This window comes from Diceros bicornis, chromosome 39 (assembly GCF_020826845.1).
Source record: "Diceros bicornis minor isolate mBicDic1 chromosome 39, mDicBic1.mat.cur, whole genome shotgun sequence".
NCBI classification, from domain to species: Eukaryota; Metazoa; Chordata; class Mammalia; order Perissodactyla; family Rhinocerotidae; genus Diceros; species Diceros bicornis.
The window spans coordinates 4,892,483-4,912,534 of record NC_080778.1 but is presented as its reverse complement, the minus strand read 5'-3'; the positions used below and the strand labels follow the sequence as shown (position 1 = coordinate 4,912,534).

Genomic DNA, 20,052 nt, shown 5'->3' with positions numbered 1-20,052 from the left:
CGCTCTGCTTTCAGGTCTGCGCCCTCAACGACACACTTGTGAATGTGTCATTACGCCGTCCTGTTAGTTTTTACACATTTGTACTCAGGAGCACTAGCACACAGCTTGTATCTTATTCATTTTCCTACAGAAAAACTGCATAATGTCTGAACTAAATTTTATTGAACTCAATCAATGTACTGCCGACTTAAAACATTAGAAATTTGATCCAGAAAATGTTATTTTTCCAAGTGTGGGTTTATTTCAAAATTGTAAAGATTTATATATTATTTTTATTACATATAATAAAAAGCTTTGAGCTTAAAGTAAAAACTTTCACATTTAAAGTTTTTTTAAAAAAAGATATTTTAAAAATGTAGACATTTTAAGAAACAAAAAAGCTGAATAAATCTTGCAGAACAGGTTGATCCTTAAATATTCACATCTCAAATGCTGTTTAGAAAAGATTAAAAAACTGGCGAAAAATCATTTACAATTGGCAGTGATTAAAGTCTCCTTATCTTTGGAAGAGCACATTAATGACACACAATGAATTTACCATTACAAGCATTTAACAGTTTAATCAAGCATATAGTCTTTACTAGCGCACAAAATGGTCTGAAAACTGTCACAGCACTTCTTCTTGGAGTGATTATTGTATCAGTAAAAGCATACTTCACCAAAAACAGAACATCAACTTTCCAATGCTTTTTTCGAAGAGTTTCTGATTTTCAACTTAGGAGAGAAGAACAGCATTTAATTACTGCGTCCCTGGTGGAAAAACAAGGAGGAAAGAACAATATAATAATCTGCCTCGAGAGCCACCTTTCAGAAAACATGCCTAAAAAGAGACAAGTGCACGATCAGCCTTTTAAATCAGAACTCAGTGCAACTCCCACACATTTCCTGATGAACTAAAACTGTGCTGAACATATTTGAAATCAAGAACCGAGACTCGGAAATAATTTGTTAATTTCTGAAATGGGCCTTATTTTAGGAAATATTTACCAGCACATATGCTAATCTTAATATGAAGAAATAAATTTAAATGCCAAAAGTAACCTAACAAAAGAACTAATTTTTAAAAAGAAATAATGAACTAGCTTTTACAAAGTAAAATATTTATAACTGCCTCCTAAGAATTCCAAAAAAATTCATGTGATAAACCTCACTCTCCTTTCATATTTTTCTTCCAAAACAGTTTGTTTAAACTAGTACTTGATACTTGTATTCAATGAAAATTACCACTTTTACACAGACTGTTAAATGCATGCACCAATAAACTGGAGACACGGGCACATTCCGCACGCTGCTCTCAAGTGCAGGATCCTAGACGTCCAGGGCAGGATTGGTCATTTTCCAGACACCCTGCCACGTCTGCGAGCTCAGGTGGTCCAGGAGCGGAAGTCATATCCTGGTGACCTTTCCCCTTGCTGAGCAGCAGCAGAGCTGTCCTCTCTGGCCCGAGGACTGGTAAACTACCTTTGGCGCTCCTGTTCTACACCCTGCTCACCTGCAGCTGATCCTGTTTTGCTTTTTCTCCCGATACATGTTCATCAAAAAGAATCAACCACTGGAAACTGAATAAAACAGAAGGTCTACCAGTTTCCTTCACTGCTCATACGAGGCATACAATTTTGCTGTTTTTCATATACAACCTGTGTTTCCAAATTTCACAAAGAAGCAAAGCTGTGCCTCAACAGGATATTTTTCTGAATCTGCCAGATTTAAGATTGAAATTAGTTTTACTTTTCTCTCCACAAGTGAATTAGTACATTTCTCCAAAAAAATATAAGAAAATGGCAGTTACCTCTTGACATACAGAATAAATATGTTTCTACCGGCTTAAAACAAACACTTATGTATCAGATCTCATTTTTTCACTACTTCCTTTTTTTAAAGTACAACTTGTTTCCATAGTCTCCACATCCTATTTACTGAATATTTGCAGTCATGGAAGATTCCGGAATCTCTTGTCAGAATCCCCTAACTGCAAATGTTCATATGGTAAAGTAGGAGTAAATTCCCAACCTATCCATTACATGTGTTCAAATTGGTTTCACTTCATATGGCAAGCTTCTATTCATGTCATTAAAAAAATAATTTCCTTTTGGGGAGAAAGTAAAAGTGAACAAAAAACAGCCTTTTAAATAATATTCTAATGTGCAAATTATTTGCTAAAATTCATGTATTTGTGCAAAGAGAATTAGAGGACCAGAAATAACAAGATGGAATTCAAACAAGCTCACCTTGCATATGGGATGTATGATAGACTATACCTGCAAGAAAAATTCAAGTTTGTTGAAATTTAATCTAAATGACATTTTTCTTTATGCCAAATGGCCATATTCTAACACCATAAAAAACAAAGCAGCAGAATATTGCACAGTGATTCTCAAAGTATGACCCCCAAAGTCACGACTCCAGTATGATTCTCAAAGTGGACCAGCAACACCACCACCCAGGGACTTGTTAAAAATGCCAGTTCTGAGGCCCCACCCCACACCTCCTGAATGAGAAACTCGGTGTTTTGATAAACAATCTGTGTTCTAACGAACTCCCTAAGTAATTCTGATGCCTGCTAAAGCTTGAGCTTGTTATAATAAAAAGGTTACTCTTTTTATTTTTTAAAATAGAAACAAAAATGAGAATAAACTGCATTCTCCCTTAGAGATAGATGAATCGTTGAGTACAGATTATGCAATAAAAAGCAACATATTATAGAACACTAAGGGATTCAATTTAAATTTTTCACATTTCACTGAAGGAAACTAAAACATCCCCACGCAGCTGGTCCGTAACACGCAGAAAACCGCACTGATCACACGTTGATGCCACATCCGTCAGCAGAGAGGCGGAAGCAGGGCCACAAGAAAGACTGATCGCAGAGTGGGCCATAACAAAAAGGAGACATTTAAGACAGCAAAACCAGGACTATCAGAAGGAGCAAACAAGACTTAGCTCTAAAGAATAAGGAAAAACACTCTTAAAAATATTTTATACACGAAAAAAATTTCCTATTCTAATACAGACATGTGCAAGGAGGGGCAGATTCAACTCAATCCCACCTTCACTGGGCCTTCCATGCAGCTGGACTGGCCGTAGTCCAAGGCATAAAAGGCTTCATGAAGGGGCAAGTGTGAAGAATGGGCATGAGCGAACACTCGGAGCGAGAGGCAGAGGAAACTAAGGCAGAGGAGCACTAGTAAACAAGGGTTTGTTCACTGATGATTCAGAAGACAGCTCCAGGTATTACAGGGCCACAGAGTCAGCATCACAATGAATTCGACTTCGTGATTATTCAGCAACACGGTACAAAAGGAATGGTGAACCATTATTCCCTTGGGCTCATCCTATGACACAGCCTCACTTTTACGGACTCATATGTATCACCTACATTTCTTACCATTTCTCTTTCACATATCAGAAGTGACTGCATCATCATGTAACTATGTTAGCACAGCACCCCACCACTTGTGTGACCCCACCTCTCCACAGCTCTCCCTCTGGGGCCAATGAGCCATGTCCCATGGGACACATGGCAGACCTCACTCATCTGACCTCTCAGGAGGTCTGTCCCCTCCAAGGCACATGCTTATACTCAGCAGATGAAATGCCAGCGACTTCCCTAGGGCTTACAGGCTCAGAACAAAATGCTTATCACCACTTAGGGCACTTTAACTTTCTAATCAGTTAAGACTTACCAGGTCATTGACAAGAACTGCAATACACAGAATAACACGGCCAGTGCCTTCTTATGCCACTAACAACAGCAAAAACAGAGAAACGACGAGTTAAGAATTTTTAAAAACATTTTTCACAACCAAGTTCAATTCCTCCCCTTCAAAAACACAGATGATAGCTCCATTTATTTTATTAAATTTTAGTATGACAAATTTAAGATTCAGTAGATCTGAAACTTAAATATCCATAAAGTACATTTCCTTTCTAAAATTCTCTGTAGCTCTTAATTTAAATACAGTCATGGGCCACATAACAACATTTCAGTCAACGACAGACCGAATATACAATGGTAGTCCCATAAGATTAGTACCATAGAGCCTAGGCGTGCGGTAGGCTATGCCATCTAAGTTTGTGTAAGTGCACTCTACGATGTTCACACGACAAAATCGCCTAAAGATGTATTTCTCAGAACATATCTGTGTCGTTAAGCAACACATGACTGTACTGCTAAATATATGGCATTAAATGACTATTACCTAAATAACAGTGCATGGGGTGAAAATATTAAAACTCTTTAATGTAAGATCCTTAAAGTCAATGTTAACTTTTCTAAAATCAACATTTAAAATGCCCCTTAGCTCTTAGATCTATATGCTATGTCGAATTTACATATCTTACTCATTTTTACTTGTTCCTTTTCTTGAGTTATTTTTTGAAGGAAAACCGTATTTTATTGTGATCTTCCGGAACAATGTAAAATAAAGTTTCCATGGTTGTTTTAAAATTATCTGTTTTTTTTTTCGGGCCAGCCCCGTGGCTTAGCGGTTAAGTGCGCACACTCTGCTACTGGCGGCCCGGGTTTGGATCCCGGGCGCACACCGACACACCGCTTCTCTGGCCATGCTGAGGCCGTGTCCCACATACAGCAACTAGAAGGATGTGCAACTATGACATACAACTATCCACTGGGGCTTTGGGGGAAAAAAAAAAAGGAGGAGGATTGGCAATAGATGTTAGCTCAGAGCCGATCTTCCTCAGCAAAAAAAGAGGAGGATTAGCGTGGATGTTAGCTCAGGGCTGATCTTCCTCACAAAAAAAAAAGAAACAGAATAAAATTATCTATTTTTAGAATTCCCTGTCCATTTTTATTTTTTATTTATTTATTTCTTTCTTTTTAATCTACTGCTTATAAATAAACAGGCTGCCTAAACCATTTTAAAACCAGAAGTCCATGTTCCATAGGGATATGCAAAAATTGTTTAAGAATATTCTTTTAAGTTATCATTGGGAAATGAAGGGTAAGTGAATTCTCACATGAAGTTTAGTCCTTACATCACCAAAATTAAAAAGAAAACTAGAACATTTTTTGAGAGAGCATTTCTAAAACATATTATAAACCACCCTTTCTTCTTTAAAATGTGCAGTTTTCCTGATAGCTCAAGAACCACCTTAAACTCTTTTGGGAAGCAGACAAGGAACAATACATAAATATAATGAAGACTCGGGAGCAGCAATAAGTCAAATGAAGTGTAATACCACAACTTCTTTAAAGGCTAATGAAGAGCTGCTCACCTTATCCGTAAGTGCTACAAGACTAAGTTCTCACTTGTTCTGGTTTGTTTTCTGGCCCTTTCTCCTTATCAGTTTCGAGAACTTATTACACACAGTACACTCCCTCATCAGCGGGCATCCTCCCTGCCTGAGAGCTAAGATCAGCCTGGTCAGTTAGCCCAGCAGAGACACAGACCCTCAGCAAGAGCCTCGCAAGGCCCAGGACTGACAGAGGAGCCAACCAGACCTAAAAGCAAGTGCGAACTCACCTCTGTCTGTTTCAGATGGCAGAATCTAGCGCCAAGTCTAGCCACTAACTGGATGTGACCATACACAATTTTAGGGACACCCGATCTCTGGTGGGTTTTAAGAAGTCAGACTTTGAGCTCCTTTGAGATGACGGTGTGAGGACACTTTAGCTGGTGAGGGGCCACACAGTTAGTAGAAAGTAGGCATGGTTGGTGTAACTTACCCAAAGAGCAGCACACAGGGTAAATATGAAACACAACTACAGGGAAAGAAAGAAAATTGTACGTTTGAGTCCTTTCAAAAACTTAAGAAAAATGCATGAACTAATCTGCATTCATCTGCACGGATAATGTACTACAGAACAAAATTAAAGAGATAAATGACTCTACTTGTCCTTACATATTCCATGAGTGTTATTTAAAATAAAGTCTACAACTGCAATACTCCTTGGCAAACTGGAAGCACCTGGTAATTAATCTGTTGCTTGAGTCAACAGAAAGAACGTCTGTAGAACGATCTAGAGCGACAACAGCTGTTCCTATGATGCTTATGTTAGTGTTTAGTAACAGAATACTGCCAACACAGCGTTCAGTACAACTGCTAACACACGGTAAATTCTATTTTGTTGGCTTTACATAAAGAATCTACTGTGACAACTTTTACACATCATCACCACCCTACATCCCTGTGTCCCCCAAAGAGGCAGGGGAGTGAAAATGAGAGGCAGGTGACAGCAACAGTGACGGGCGGGAGGATTGGAGACAGAGAGACCTAGGTGAGATCCCAGCTCTGATGCCCAGTAGCAGCCGAGTGTCCTTGGTTAAGTTAGTTATCTGGTCTAGACTTCAGTCCTCTTCTCTTTAAAATGAGGACAGTATCTAGCTACCTGCTCTACAGGGCTGTTATCATGAACAAATCAGAATTTGTCTGTAACGTGCTCCAGTTAGGGGCCAGCACTCAGAAGACGCTAAGTAAGTGGCAGTATTTCTTTGCCATCGTTATTAGGCATCATCTTATATCAGCAGCAAATCAGACCACTTGGAAGATTCAACTGGAAACATTAGGATTCAAGTCATCACCAAAGTTATGTTATATAAATAACTAATGGCCTCTTTTGGGAAATATTTTGTTATTTCTAAATGTTTGAACAGTCTCTCAGCTTTATGCTTGTTTTCACAAGGTACAGTACATTACTAAGATAGGTTCCAGGACATCCTAAATAAAACCAATCTACAAACAATCTTAGTGGAATACACACTTCTCATAGTCCAACAGGGTCAAGTTTTCCTCTGGTAAAGAGGTGGGAGAAGACTCGCAGACACTACAGTTGAAAACATTTCCTTACTTAGAAACATACTGAGGTTAGCTGTGTTTGAAAAGCTCATTATTGGCTAGAAGAACCAACTAGCTAATGCTGATACCTAAATTCAACAACATGCTTTAAGGCAAGAGACACAGAACAAGACGTTAGGAGCCAGAGGCTCGGTAGAGAGGGGGCCTTGGGTTCCTCCGCCCATAATACCCCAAACGATGATCAGCTAAGAATCCAACATGCATGATGATAAAACTAGTTTCTAACCCCGAGTATACCCCTCCCCTGTTCAAAGATAAAGAGAACATTGAACTTAGGAGTGATGACCTGCCGGCCAGGTACAGAACCTACAATATGATGAACAGTACACTTAGGGCATTGCTCCAGAAGACCACGCTGTTGGAAGATGTCGCATAGCAACATCTCGGTTGACAACAGACCGCATAGATGACGGTGGTCCCATAAGATTAGTACCATACAGCCTAGGTGTGTAGTAGGCTGCACCGTCTACGCGTGTCTAAGTACACTCTATGATGTTCACACAAGGACAAAATGGCCTAAGAAGGCATTTCTTAGAACACATCCCCATCATTAAGACTACATGACTGCAGTCAAACAGGGACGGGACAAAAGCCACGTGACAGGCTACTTCGATTCAGGCAACTTGCTCTGAGAAGACTCGAACGGAACCAGAAGTGACCTGCTGTCCAGTCCCACCCTCCAAAGGGCACACACAGCAGTTCATTAACAAACACTCGACAGGGCTTGAAAATGAAATACATCCAGCTCTAATCGTCACTTTAAATACACAGAGCTACAGTGTTAGATACATGCAACAGAAAGCAGGATGCACCCAGCCAGGCACTCCAGGTTATACTGTACAATCCAAACTCTTTACAGGTTTAAGGATATGATTATTATATTCAACAAGAGAAATATAACAATAGCACATACATAAGAGGGGGCCATTACTTGTAAAAAAAAAATGCAAAAAATACTTCAATAAAAGGTTTTTTAAAATTTTCATTATTTACTTACAAGCATAACAACTGTTGCAAGCAATCTTGTTGTTTCAAACATTTTCTTCAGTTGCTTCATGGGTCCCATTAAAAAGCATGTACTATTTGAAACAAATAAGAGAACTAAGAGATGGCTCTACCAATTTATCTGGCTATATACAAATAAATGCTTTTGAGAAAAGAAAAGAAATCCTATGTTAGTTTATTGATAAAAATCTCTCACTAAATCTGCTTTCTTTTTCCTTAGTATTAAAAGGAAACCTTAATCTTTCAGTTTTCTGACACATAAACGCCTTTTTACAAATTATTCGTAGCATTGTTTACAGCGACAGGTGAACATGACAGCAAAGTGACCCTAAACGACAAGGGAGTGTGTTTTCAGTCTGTGCCAGCCCAGTCACCACCTCTTGATCTCCATGCACATCACCCGTCAGAACAACAAAAACCAGCGCCACGGGGAACTGTCAGTCAGACAGCACAACATCAAGCTGCTCCCCCATGCTTCTTCCCGACCGCAGCCTGAGGGAGAATCACTGCGGGGACGAGCCCAGGAAAACTGCCTGAGCGTGGCCCTGGCTCATGCATGTTCACTCGACAATACCTCTGATCCAGAAAACTCCTGAGGAAATTGAAGGTCACCTCTGAAAGCTAAGTGTACACAACTACTCCAACAGACACCAACACAGGCAAAGCTGCACCAAACGTCCTCAGAGAGGATTCCCAGAGCGCCCAATCCAAGTGCTGCCGGGGCCTGGTGCTCGTCAGCTCTCTGACGTCTCTGCTTGGCACTGCGACCGTCAGGTCTCCTTCCGGCTGGTGGGCCGGTCAGCTCCCTCGCTGAGACGCGGGCTTCACAAGAGCAGGGACGGGGCGCGGCAGTGCTAAGCCGGAGCTCCGGAGGACTGTCTGGTGGGAAGCCGGCCTGTCAACTTCTAGGCACATCACCAGGCGGGGACTAACCCTCTCTGCACCACCACCCCAGCCATAAGGTGGGGGTGATGACAGTGCCCACCTCGTGAACTGGGGTAACAGATACAGAACACTTAACAGAGTCCCTGGACACAGTAAGTGCCCCCAAATGCTGGCCATTCCTGCCACTGACTCTGTCTATCGTGGCAGCTGGCACATAGCAGGAGTCAACACATATTTATTGAACGAACAGAAATTTTGTGGCTGAATTCATGGTATGAATAGAGCTAGAGAAATATATCCTGTTAGGACAGTGCTAATTAGAAAGGAAAAGTTTTATAGCTATAGCAAACAAAACATTTTTAGAAGCCAAACTTCTACACATACCTGGCTAATGCAGCAATATTTCCAAGGGTATAAAACACTGCAAAAAGTTTTATGCCGCCAGGAACCCACAGCAATCCAGTTCCCTGAGTTAAGATATTACAGTTATTTAAAAACAATTTTACCACTGTAATGGCTTAAAATATAAATATGCTACTACAATAGTAATACTATAATATAAATATTTTATAATATAAAATTTAAGTATAAATGTGCTAGTATATAGTCTCTATATAGTTTAAAAAATCAGTTAATTTTGAATGTTATTTGCTAATTTTAATCTTCTGCCTATTTGCATATAAGTATATATAAATGAGACATAACATAACCTTCTGTATACATGTGAGTAAATCTCACTCTACAAATTAAATATTCTTTTTAAATGGCAAGTTAAAAAATAATTAACATATCTAAATTACTGATTCTGCAGCTCTCTTAACACACGTTGACTTTTGTTAAGTAAAATTATTTTAACAATTCATATAACCCCCCAAAATATTAATTTCTACATCTCTGTATTGATCCCTACCCCCTTATTTCAGATGACTAAACACACCCCATCAAAATTGTCTCCCAGCAATCCAGATAAAGTGGACTGCCTGTTGGTACTGAATGGAATTATCAGTCTGACACAAAATAAAAATTATTAAGCAATATAAAGCCTTAACTCACAAGGATAGAGAAGAAAATGCCGCACACGAAGCATATGGCAAACCACTTCAACCTGGTGTTGAAACTAAGGGACGAGGCATCCAGGACCTTAAGAAAGAAGGGAAATTAGAACATGTTCTGAAGTCGCCATGTAGCAATCTAATTCTTTACACTAAATTAAGGCAAAGTTTCATTTTAACCTATAAGATGAATCTTTATTTTGCATACCATAGTGTCGTTTATTAAGATAATAAATATCTTAATAATATTTATTAAGATACATTAATATTAAGATCCTAAGGTTGTGAAGGGAAATGTGAACGTGGTCTGGGAATCAGAGGGCCCTGCGGAATCACTGTTCACTGTGCCAGATGTGAAAACAGCACCGTGTTCACAGATTTACAAAGCCCCTACCTGTCAGGAACAGCAGGTGCACACTGATGTGGATGAAATGACCTAATGTGTGAGATATATTATAAAATACTCGATGATTAAAAATATAGGGGAAAGATGAAACAAGACAGGTAAACTATTGCCAAGTATTGAGGCTGGATCCGGATACACGGGGCTCACCATCCCTACTCTCAACTGTCTGTCTGAGGTCGCTGAGGCGAGGTCCCCAGGGCACAGAGCCTGAGATGGGGGTCCTCATGCAGGAACTGCTCTCAGGAGAAACCTTGAGGGAAGTGAGGGAAGCTGGACAGAGAAGGGGAAGGATGGAGCAAGGATGTGGTTTCAGGGGGAGCTGAGCTGGGCCTGCAATGTAAACTGCAATTCAGTGTCAGCCCTGCCTTGAGGCAGGGGGCTGGCCCCTGGAACCCACTCCTGTCAGGTGGTCACTGGCTGTAGGCTGGGGGCAGGGCCAGGGTAGCTGTAGGACCTCCAGGGTGAACAGAAGGGTACAGCTGTGAGCCGAGGGGGCATGGGCACACCCTCCTAATGACGGGGACCTGGGCAGACACCAGTAGTGTCACCATCAAATACATTTGACAACTTCCATTATAAAAAGTTCATTTAAGACCAACTTATGAAAACTTGGGTAGCTCCTTAGCCATTATTAAAAACACATTTTTGCAATGATAGTTTATTCTCAAGCAACAACATTCCTGTATGCCATGCAAACTCTAACCAAATTATGTGGGAAAAAGGTAGAAATTACTGTGTATACTTTATACAGTACAATAATCCAGGATGCAGTCATGATTAAGTAGACACATTTACTTAGTACACATTACTGAGTACACTATTAAAACTTATTTTCTCAATATGGCTGAAAAAGTATCAACAGCTGTTTCAAGAAGCTAGAAATATACATTAATAATTTATATACCAAAATTAAAATGTGTAACTTATATACCACATACACTTAAAAATAAGACCACATGCTTATAATGTATTTTTAAGAATAATGAAGAAAAAATAAAAAGTTTTATATGCAAAAGCTCAAAATATCTTTGGTTAGAATCCTTACCTCAAGAGATTAATCTGTGAATCCTTATGTAGCATGAAAAGTAGATAAAAATAACTAAGTAAAGTTATGATGTCACTGTAACATAAATCACTTTCTAACATATTTTAAATGTTTTTTAAAAGTTGCCATGGGCCAGCCCCATGGCTTAGCGGTTAAGTGAGCGCACTCCGCTGCTGGTGGCCCGGGTTCGGATCCCGGGCGTGCACCAACGCACCGCTTCTCTGGCCATGCTGAGGCCACGTCCCACATACAGCAACTAGAAGGATGTGCAGCTATGACATACAACTATCTACTGGGGCTTTGGGGGAAAAATAAATAAATAAATAAAATTATAAAAAAAGTTGCCTTAACTCACAGACATTCTTGTTTCCAGCAATCTCACCTGTTTATAGCAAAACTGATCACTGGATTTTAAACAAAGAATGAACTTGCCTATAAAAACATCTAAATTTCATTCTTTCTGATGAGGAAGAATACACATCGAGTATATTTTAACCACACAGAACAGAATAAACCCTGAAGACTGCACATTACATAGGAATGACCTACTGGCTCGTAAAGAGACGGGAACAGTATCCTAAGTAGGCGTGACTTCTAAATGGTCAGCGTAAGTGCACCATAGTGTGAGAAGGGCTTAACGAGAGAGGAAAAGCATCTATTTTTACTTTTTTTTCCACAAGTTTAAATCACCCATTATCCATAAGTTCAATTTTTGGTTTTCAATAGCCAGTCTCTTTGTCTCTCAGCATTTCTCTCAGCATTTCTCTCAGGTTATTTGTGCTTATTTTCCCCCTTATTACCATCTCGCACATGCTGATCTTTAAAATGAAATGTATAATGAATTACTTCCTTTTGTAAATATGGAATATTCAATCCACAAGCAAATGATTTATCTCAAATCTTGCAAATTGTCCTGGGTGCAGAAACAAATCACAGATCTCCTAAGTCCTAACTGGGCAGATTATACTATGCTTCACCATGCAGAGAACCTGTCTCCTCCCGTAGAGACAGAAGGAACTGGATGCTCCAGGCCCGCCTTAGCACAAGCATTTAGAAGCCACGTTCTTGTCCGACCGTGATCAGGAACGAGCCCACCAAAACCACCAACTGTGTTGAGTTCTTAAATGTAGTCTCAGAAAAGAAATATACATTGACATTGCTACCAATTACTTCACTTATTTGTTATCAAAGGAAGAGGAAGCAAAGAGAAATCTCCGGAGAGCAGGAGCGAGACTCGCCCATTCTCTGGTGTCCTCTTCGTGCTGCAGTAAACAGCACCACCTGGAACTAGAACTTGATTAATTTAAAAAACTAGTTGAAAACATAATGGAGGAAAACATCATCGCAGCACCAACATTACAGATGAATGAATGAACCCACGGCACAGTAGACGCTCGCTTCTTTCCTACAGTGATGCAGAAGCCAGGAGGAGATGGACCTTATGACAGAGGAGACAGCTGCAGAGGCCTGAGCCTTGACCACGGCTACCATTTGAATACAGGAAGCACAGTGTGGCTTTCAACTAATGAAAGCACTGAATGCAGTATTCCTAAAACTCCTCTTTCAAAACGATAGCAGTGTATAAAAAGATCAAAATGAGCAGACAGCACAAGAAACAGGCGTCCACAGACCCTCTTCAGTTGAGTCCTCACCCACCTCCTCAGACGTCCTGCTCCTTACTCGGCCACTCCCCTCACCAGGAGGCTCACACATTAACAGCCACCCCGCCCTCCTCATTTCCATCACCTACTGCTCTCTCTGTCCTTCTCTCCCACTCACGACCCCTGATCACAAGTCCCACTCCGGATCCAAGCAGAGTCTTGGATGATTTCAACGTCAACACGGACAGCCTGGCCTTTCTGTTCCTTGTCCCCTAATCTCAACGGTCTTTCCCCTCCACTCCACTCAGTGACCCAGGGCACTCTTACTACCCAAAATTACTCCATCTCCAAACTGGAAGCTGCTGCTCTCCGACCCCACCCCGATACCCTCCCGGTGGCACGGATTCAACTGCTCCTGCCTCGACTGCTCTGCAGCCTCTTGGGCCCCTTTATCCAGCCCACCAATCCTTCTCCTTCCTTTTCTGTGGAAATTACATGGCACCTCACATCACTGAGACATTTAAAATGCCCTTTCTACTGCATCCATCTGGGAAAATCCCACCATAACTAAAGCCCTCCTTCCTCTTCCTCTGGGCGGAGTCCCGCAGCAGGACAGGGCATCATCACCTGGTCAACATCAACGGCAAACAGGCCCTGGACACTGCCTGCCCAGCAAGCTGACGTGCGCTGTTGTTTCTAAGTCAACCTGCCTTCTTGCCCTACCACCCATTGACTATTTCAAACCACCTCCAGTTCAAACCTCCAGTTCTGGCCCTGACACTTCCACTCTCAGCAGACGACTTCCCCTATTTCACACAGAAAACGGAAGCTGGCAGTGGGAACTCCCTCCACTGCCTGTGGCTACCACCACCAAGCCCACCTCAAGAACGTCCTCTCTTTCCTCGGATTACTGCAGAGGGGCTAAAGTCAATCCGTCTACCTGCTGTAGATCCCAACTCTCTGACCTTCTCAGGATCTTACACAATCTCCAACAGTGAACCATGCTCTCTCCCTGACACATTTCCCTCATCCTTTAAACATGCTTAAGCCTCTTCCATCTTAAACAAACACAAAGCTCTCTTCATTTTACCCTCCAGCCTCCGCTCATTCATTTGTCTGTTCATCCAACCAACACCTCCTGAATGCTCCTAGGTGCTTGTTCTAAGTGCTGGGTGAGGTCCGGCTCCTCATTAAAAGCTGTCCTGGGGTAGGCTGCCCTTCCACGGCAGGCTTGGTGCACAGCCCATGCATCGCCATCTCCGACAGCAGCTGCAGCCAAGGACTCAGCCCTGGCCAGTCATGCCCTCTCACACATCTCATTCCCAGCCCCGGGGCCCCCACTCCAGGGTTTCTTTATCTGAGGCCCTGGGCAGAGTTCTTCTTCTGCTGAGGCCTCCTCACAGGGGATGAGGGGACCTTGAAGACACTTTTCTCCTCTCTGACTCAGTCCACTCTTTGTCTTTCCACTTGCCCTCCTCCCCTGACCTCAGGGTCCATAAAACTGCCCAAGCCTCTTGTCTGGGGCTCCCTCAACAGCGAGACGACCCCCACATCTTTGCTGATCCATCTGGCCCCCAACCAGTGTCCATTCCATGGGGGAAAATGGAACCCAGGGGAGTCGGCACTTCCTCCCGTTTCAGCCTCTTGCTTATACCATTGCAGAAAGTGACTTAAGGCTGAATCAGCCCTTTCGTTTTTGGCTTGTTGCTCTGATCAGCTACTCCGATACCTGACGGCCCAGCTCTCTCTCTCCCAGCTCGGCTGAGCTCCAACATGGGTAATATAACAATGAACACGGTAAGATCACTATCTTCAAACAAGCAAATGCCTGTACAATAGAACATCAGGTGTTCTAAGTGCTGTGAAGAGAATCTAAGCAGGTCAAAGGGTGGAGAGCAGTGAGGCAGGCACTACTTTAGACTGCACCGTCTTGCTAGAGGCCCTTCTGGGAGGTGACACAGAGACCTGACTGAAATAAGCAGCGAGCCAGCAAACATCAGAGAGCGCCCTCCTCATCCCGCCAGACCTCCTCCCAGGGCCATTTCTCGACTCGCACTCTAGAAACAAGCGCCTGTCCCCGGTGTCGGCTCCTGGCTTGGGAAGAGCCAGCACAGGTGAGGCCCAGCAGGCAGACTCTGAGAGCTGATGGGCTCCCGCCTGCCCGTGCACACTCTCCTTGAGCAATCTAGCTCCCCCACTCACCCGACTAGAATCCTCCAGACAAGAGAGCAACTTCCCTGCCCTTCATTCCAGGGGACACTCTTAAGACTCCAGTCTCCCTTCCATCTCACCCTCACCAGAAACTTCACCACCGTCCCCCTAGCCCCCCACTGGAAACATTCTCTTCCATCGGTTCCTTCAGAGTGCTCTCTTCTGATCTGCCTTTGGTGCAAATCAGTGCACTTTTGGTGCAAAGCAGCAGTGCAGGCTGCTCCTTCTGTCTCCTCTTCATCTTATTTCGCTCCACCAGTAAATGAAATATTTCTTTCTAAGGCTTCCCCTCGCCCTTCTCTATACTTCTCCCTAAACAATCTCATCCGTGTCCACAACGTGAACACAGGGAAACAGACATAAGGCAGGTATTACACTTGCAATCATTTAAGTGAGAAAGGTAGAGAGAGAGCTTAATTTGTATAACAACAGGTATTTTTCTCCTTACTATCTTCCACGTGATCTTTAAAATGAAACATCCTAACAAATTGTTTCCATTTGTAAATACTCAAATCCATAAGGTATATTCAATCCACAAGAAAATAGCCTGTCTCAAACCATGCAAACTGTCTGTTAAATAAAGGTGATGGGGGTTCAAATAAGAGACCTCTGTGGCACGTTCACACGTTACAGCCTTGCCATGTAAGTACCAACTAGTGCCTTATATCCATGTCCTCCTCTCTCCTCAGTACTTGTCCAAACCCAAACTAGTCATTCATTCACTTGCTCAGCAAGGATTTAAGAACAGATATTACATGCCAGGTACTTGGTAGGTTCTGGACATAGAATAGGGAACAAGACAGAGAAGATTCCAGCCCTTAACGGAGATACATTCAAATGAGGGAAAACAGATTACAGCCCAAGGTAAGTTCTGCAAGGAAACAGACAGGATAGATTAATTGGAGATCAGGAAAGCCGCCTCTCTGAAGAGGTGGCTGAAAGGAGGCAGAAGGAAATGACAAATGCAATCCTGAAGAGCCACATTAAGGGCATCCCAGAAAAAAGAAATACAACCGCCAAGTCCCCCAAGAAGATAAAAAAAAAAATGGCTTAGACTGGGAAAGAGAAAGCTGAGGGATCACAGGAGCCCTGGCAGAGGGTGGCGTGAGGTGAGGTGGAGCCGTAGGCAGAGGCCAGGCTGTGCAGAGGTCTGCGGTGCCATGAAAGGAGTCTGGATTTTATTCCACGTGCTATAGGAAGTCATATGATCTGACTTGACTCTTTAAGACCTGGCTCAGGTCAATCCCTCCTTGACATCTCCTCAGAGCTCTCCTAAGGAGGGGCCCCAGAACTCTGGCTACTCTGTCTTCCCCCTGGCCTACACACCACCCGAGCAGGGGATGGAGCAGCCCCAGATCTCAGGATGCTCCCCCACCAACACTCACTGCCTCGCCAAACTCCTCAATCTGTCCCCAGCCAATCTCATCAAGCCCTACGTCACTCCCAGGACACTCCCACCCATCCCTAAACACCACCAGCAAACTCCCTAACTTTCATCCTCTTCTCTGACCATTCCCCACATCCTTCTCTGTCTGCAACTGGGTCTCCCCTGCACCCTCTCAAGTGGGGCCTGTCTTCTTGCCCACACATCCTTACCACTGGGACAAGAGGGGGTCTAGGTGAACACCCTCCTCCTCATTGCTGCTTCCCGTCCCTTCCTATGCCCCAGAAACATCTGCTTTCAAGATCCTGCCATCACACTAGCCATCTGCTGCTCCTCCTCACTGCGTTCCCCACCACCCCCAGGTCACACCTCCCCGGGTCACCCTCCTCCTTGGTCACACCTCCCTGGGTCTCATCCTTCTCACTTCTCGTTCTTCTACCTCATTCTTCACCCTTCTCTTTCACATCTCTCGTTACTATTTATGGGTTCTTGTGTTACCATTATGATTTGCCAAACTGGTTATAGAGTTCAGTGAGAGGAGACGCTTCTCTTCTAGTCTCTGAACCCTCACACACTAGCCCAGATTCTGCCCACAAGAGGTGCTGAAAAAATATGACAGGGAGAGAAGCTAGGAAAGGGGACAAAGAAAAGATCCTTACATCATAGTCTTCGATTTTAAGCGTTCCACTTCTGTGACCAGCAAACAAGAATTTGTGAGGATGCAAATAACAAAAATACTTAACAGAGCAGTCCCCGCTCCACTCCTATTTTTAACCCTCTCACTAGAGGAAGTAACTCTTATCAAGTCTCGTGGGGAAAGCACAGAGACAAGGGGGTTTTTCTGTTTTTGTTTTTTTAAATCTCTTACCAGGGCTCAATGCCTCAACAGACAACCTTTAATTCAGTATTATTCCACTTCTCAATGACCTGCTTTTTTCTCTCCAGTCTCCCTACTTCCAAAAGACACACACACACACACACACACAGCACCTCATTTACCTCCAGGGGCAAACGGATGCAAGGAAACTTTAAGATTTCGGCTTTCTGCGGTCGCAGGACGAAGGACCTGCACACCTACTGGCGCTGCACAGCGCGTGCACACATGAGGCGCAGAAAACCAAATCGGGGTGGGTGAGAGGAGCGTGGGGCAGAGGGGAGACGCGCTACGTGGTTCCTAAGAGTCAGAAGACCCAATGGGGGGGGAGGGGTCTCAAAGGGAGCTTCTGCAGACTCCACGAAAACCTGGAAAGCTCCCCAGACTCTTGCCGTGGGGCGCGTGGAGCCCTCCAGCATCAGCTGGGGTTAGAGGAGGCCCCGCTCCCCACACGCGCGGCCCCGCTCGCCCCGCTCCGCCTGTCCCCGCAGCGCCCGGGGGTCGGGGGCGCTGGGGGCGCTGGGACCGAGGATGCCGCCCGGGGACGGGCGCGGGCTCGCTACCTGCGCGGTCAGGCCCTGCTCCTCGTCGTCCTGGCCGCTCAGGACCCGCCGCAGCTTCTCCATGGCCCTGCTTCCCCGGCGCAAGGGCCACCACAAGCTCGCCGGCCTCTCGAGCCCACCAAGAACCCGGGAAGCCGAAAGCAGACACCACAGGGGCGAACGGAAGTGCGGCCCCGCCCGCTTCCGGCGCGCCGGCGCGGCCCCTGCGGCTGCCGTAGCGGCGGGCGCGTGCGCACTGGGGCTCCGCGGGCCGTGGAGGATGGGGCGGGGAGCTGTCGCTGCGCTTGCTCTCCGCGGGTCGGGTGGTTGGAATTGGTCACACGGGGACGCAGAGCAGCGGCGGGTCCCCGGTGCTCGGATTTCAGCAGTCGCTGCCTCCTCATCCACTGGAGTCGGGACACGGCGGGCGACAGCCATTGCATGTTGGATACTGAACCCACGAACGTACATCCTCACGAGGGTTCTCGACGCTGGGTGCCCAGACCCGCGTCCAGTACTGCAGACCCACGTCCAGTGCCAGACCCGCGTCCAGTGCCCAGACCCACGGCCAGTACTGCAGACCCGCCTCCAGTGCCCAGACCCACGTCCAGTACCCAGACCGACGTCCAGGACTGCAGACCCACCTCCAGTACCCAGACCTGCGTCCAGTGACCAGACCCACGTCCAGTACCCAGACCGACGTCCAGGACTGCAGACCCGCGTCCAGTGCCAGACCCCCGTCCAGTACCCAGACCTACGTCCAGTACTGCAGACCCACATCCAGTGCCCAGGCCCACGTCCAGTTCTGCAGACCCGAGGTCCAATTCTGAAGACCTGCACGCCTACCGCAGACCCGTGTCCAGGCCTGCAGACCTGAGGTCCAATTCTGCAGACCCACGTCCACTGCTGCAGTCCTGACTTCCAGTGCCACAGACTCCACGTTCAGGCCTGACACCAGGAGGAGGAGAATCCTGGGTGCCAGTTTGGGAACACTGGCAGGCATGGGTTCAGTTCTAAACTGAACACTTCCTTACCAGGAGCAAAGTTCTCAAACCATCTGCTTGGAAGGAGTCAGGGAGGGAAGGGCAGGCTTTGGGGACAGGTGGTTCTATGCCCTGATTTCAGCCCTGCCGCTGCTGTGTGGCATTGGGGACTAGCCATTTCCCAGCCCGGGCTCCTCATCCGGGCTTGACAACACCTACTTTTCAAGGTTAAGTGAGAATACACTTCAAATTATCTCAGAAGAAATAGCAGGAGGCTGCCTTATTCCTTTTTACTTGTGAGAGGTATTTATTTACTCAGTTCATCTTCCAACTAGGAATTTGAAAGAGTGAAACTCTACTTATAAGAGGAATAGCTAAGCCAACCCACCTTTCCAGTTTTGTATAAACACTGCAAACCTTTGAACAAGTGTTTACTGTTCTCTGGCCAGCGCTGGGTGAACAAACTCTAGCAAATGGGGAAGTGGCTCTTTTTTTTTCCTTTTAGTCTCCACCATGCTAAGGAGAGATTAAAAATTAGGGCTGCCTGTAAATAGGAATTCCAGAGAATCTTGGAGTTGTCCATAAATATACTACTCCAAGGTCATCAAGTAATAGGTTGTGCTTTTCGGTTTGGTAAGACTGTAATGCAAATGTCTATTATTTTGTTTTATTACATCACCCACTCTATTCCTTCCTAAAATCTGACAATTAAAAGGTGGATCCCCAAAGGCTTTTATTGTCCTTCCTTCTGCCTTCAGTGGAGATTTTATCTAATCTCAGTTAGATGAAAACAGATATTATAAGACCCCAGAAAAGCAGATAATACACTCGCTCTGATAAAACAGTCCAATGCTCAACATCTTTTGGTCAGAAAGTACTTATATTTGGTCTATTTATACTGGAGTGTGAGATCTTGTCCTTTTGTCCTTAATTTTAAAAGATCAGAAAGTAGATGATAAACATCTGCTGTAAAATAATAAACCTTTATGCTTTTATTTAATAAAAGTACATATATACTTTCTTTAAAGATTTTCCTTTTTAAGTTTTCCAGATGCAAAAAGATGAAATCAACTGATATTTCTAGTAATAGAGAGAAAGATTTCTAAGGATATATGAGGTTGAACCATGTAAAATGCCAATGTTAAACTATTTTTAACCTGAAAAGGTCAATTTCCTATGTTTCATCTTATACTTGGGTGCAAGAAATTTTACTTAGAAATAATGCTGAAGGTTTAGGAATGTGGTTTG

General features: G+C 44.1%; 1 protein-coding gene across 1 annotated transcript; it reads right to left on the bottom strand.

Moving 5' to 3' along the window:
- Nucleotides 1-207: 207 nt before the first annotated feature.
- Nucleotides 208-18,018, bottom strand: SFT2D1 (SFT2 domain containing 1). The gene is made up of 8 exons (XM_058534015.1): nucleotides 17,843-18,018; nucleotides 9,760-9,846; nucleotides 9,091-9,173; nucleotides 7,814-7,895; nucleotides 5,687-5,722; nucleotides 3,684-3,742; nucleotides 2,229-2,258; nucleotides 208-750 (listed from the first exon to the last, which is right to left on the bottom strand). Exons 1-8 carry the CDS (start codon nucleotides 17,903-17,905, stop codon nucleotides 711-713), a joined length of 480 nt encoding a protein of 159 aa, XP_058389998.1. The 5' UTR covers nucleotides 17,906-18,018; the 3' UTR covers nucleotides 208-710.
- Nucleotides 18,019-20,052: the final 2,034 nt, after the last annotated feature.

Coding starts and splice junctions, on each gene's coding strand:
- SFT2D1 (XM_058534015.1), bottom strand. CDS start 17,905: ATGGAGAAGCTGCGGCGGGTCCTGAGCGGCCAGGACGACGAGGAGCAG. Junction 3,743..5,686: donor CCCTGTGTGCTGCTCTTTGG/GTAAGTTACACC, acceptor TGCTGTTGTTAG/TGGCATAAGAAGGCACTGGC. Junction 2,259..3,683: donor CAGTTCTTGTCAATGACCTG/GTAAGTCTTAAC, acceptor TTTTTCTTGCAG/GTATAGTCTATCATACATCC.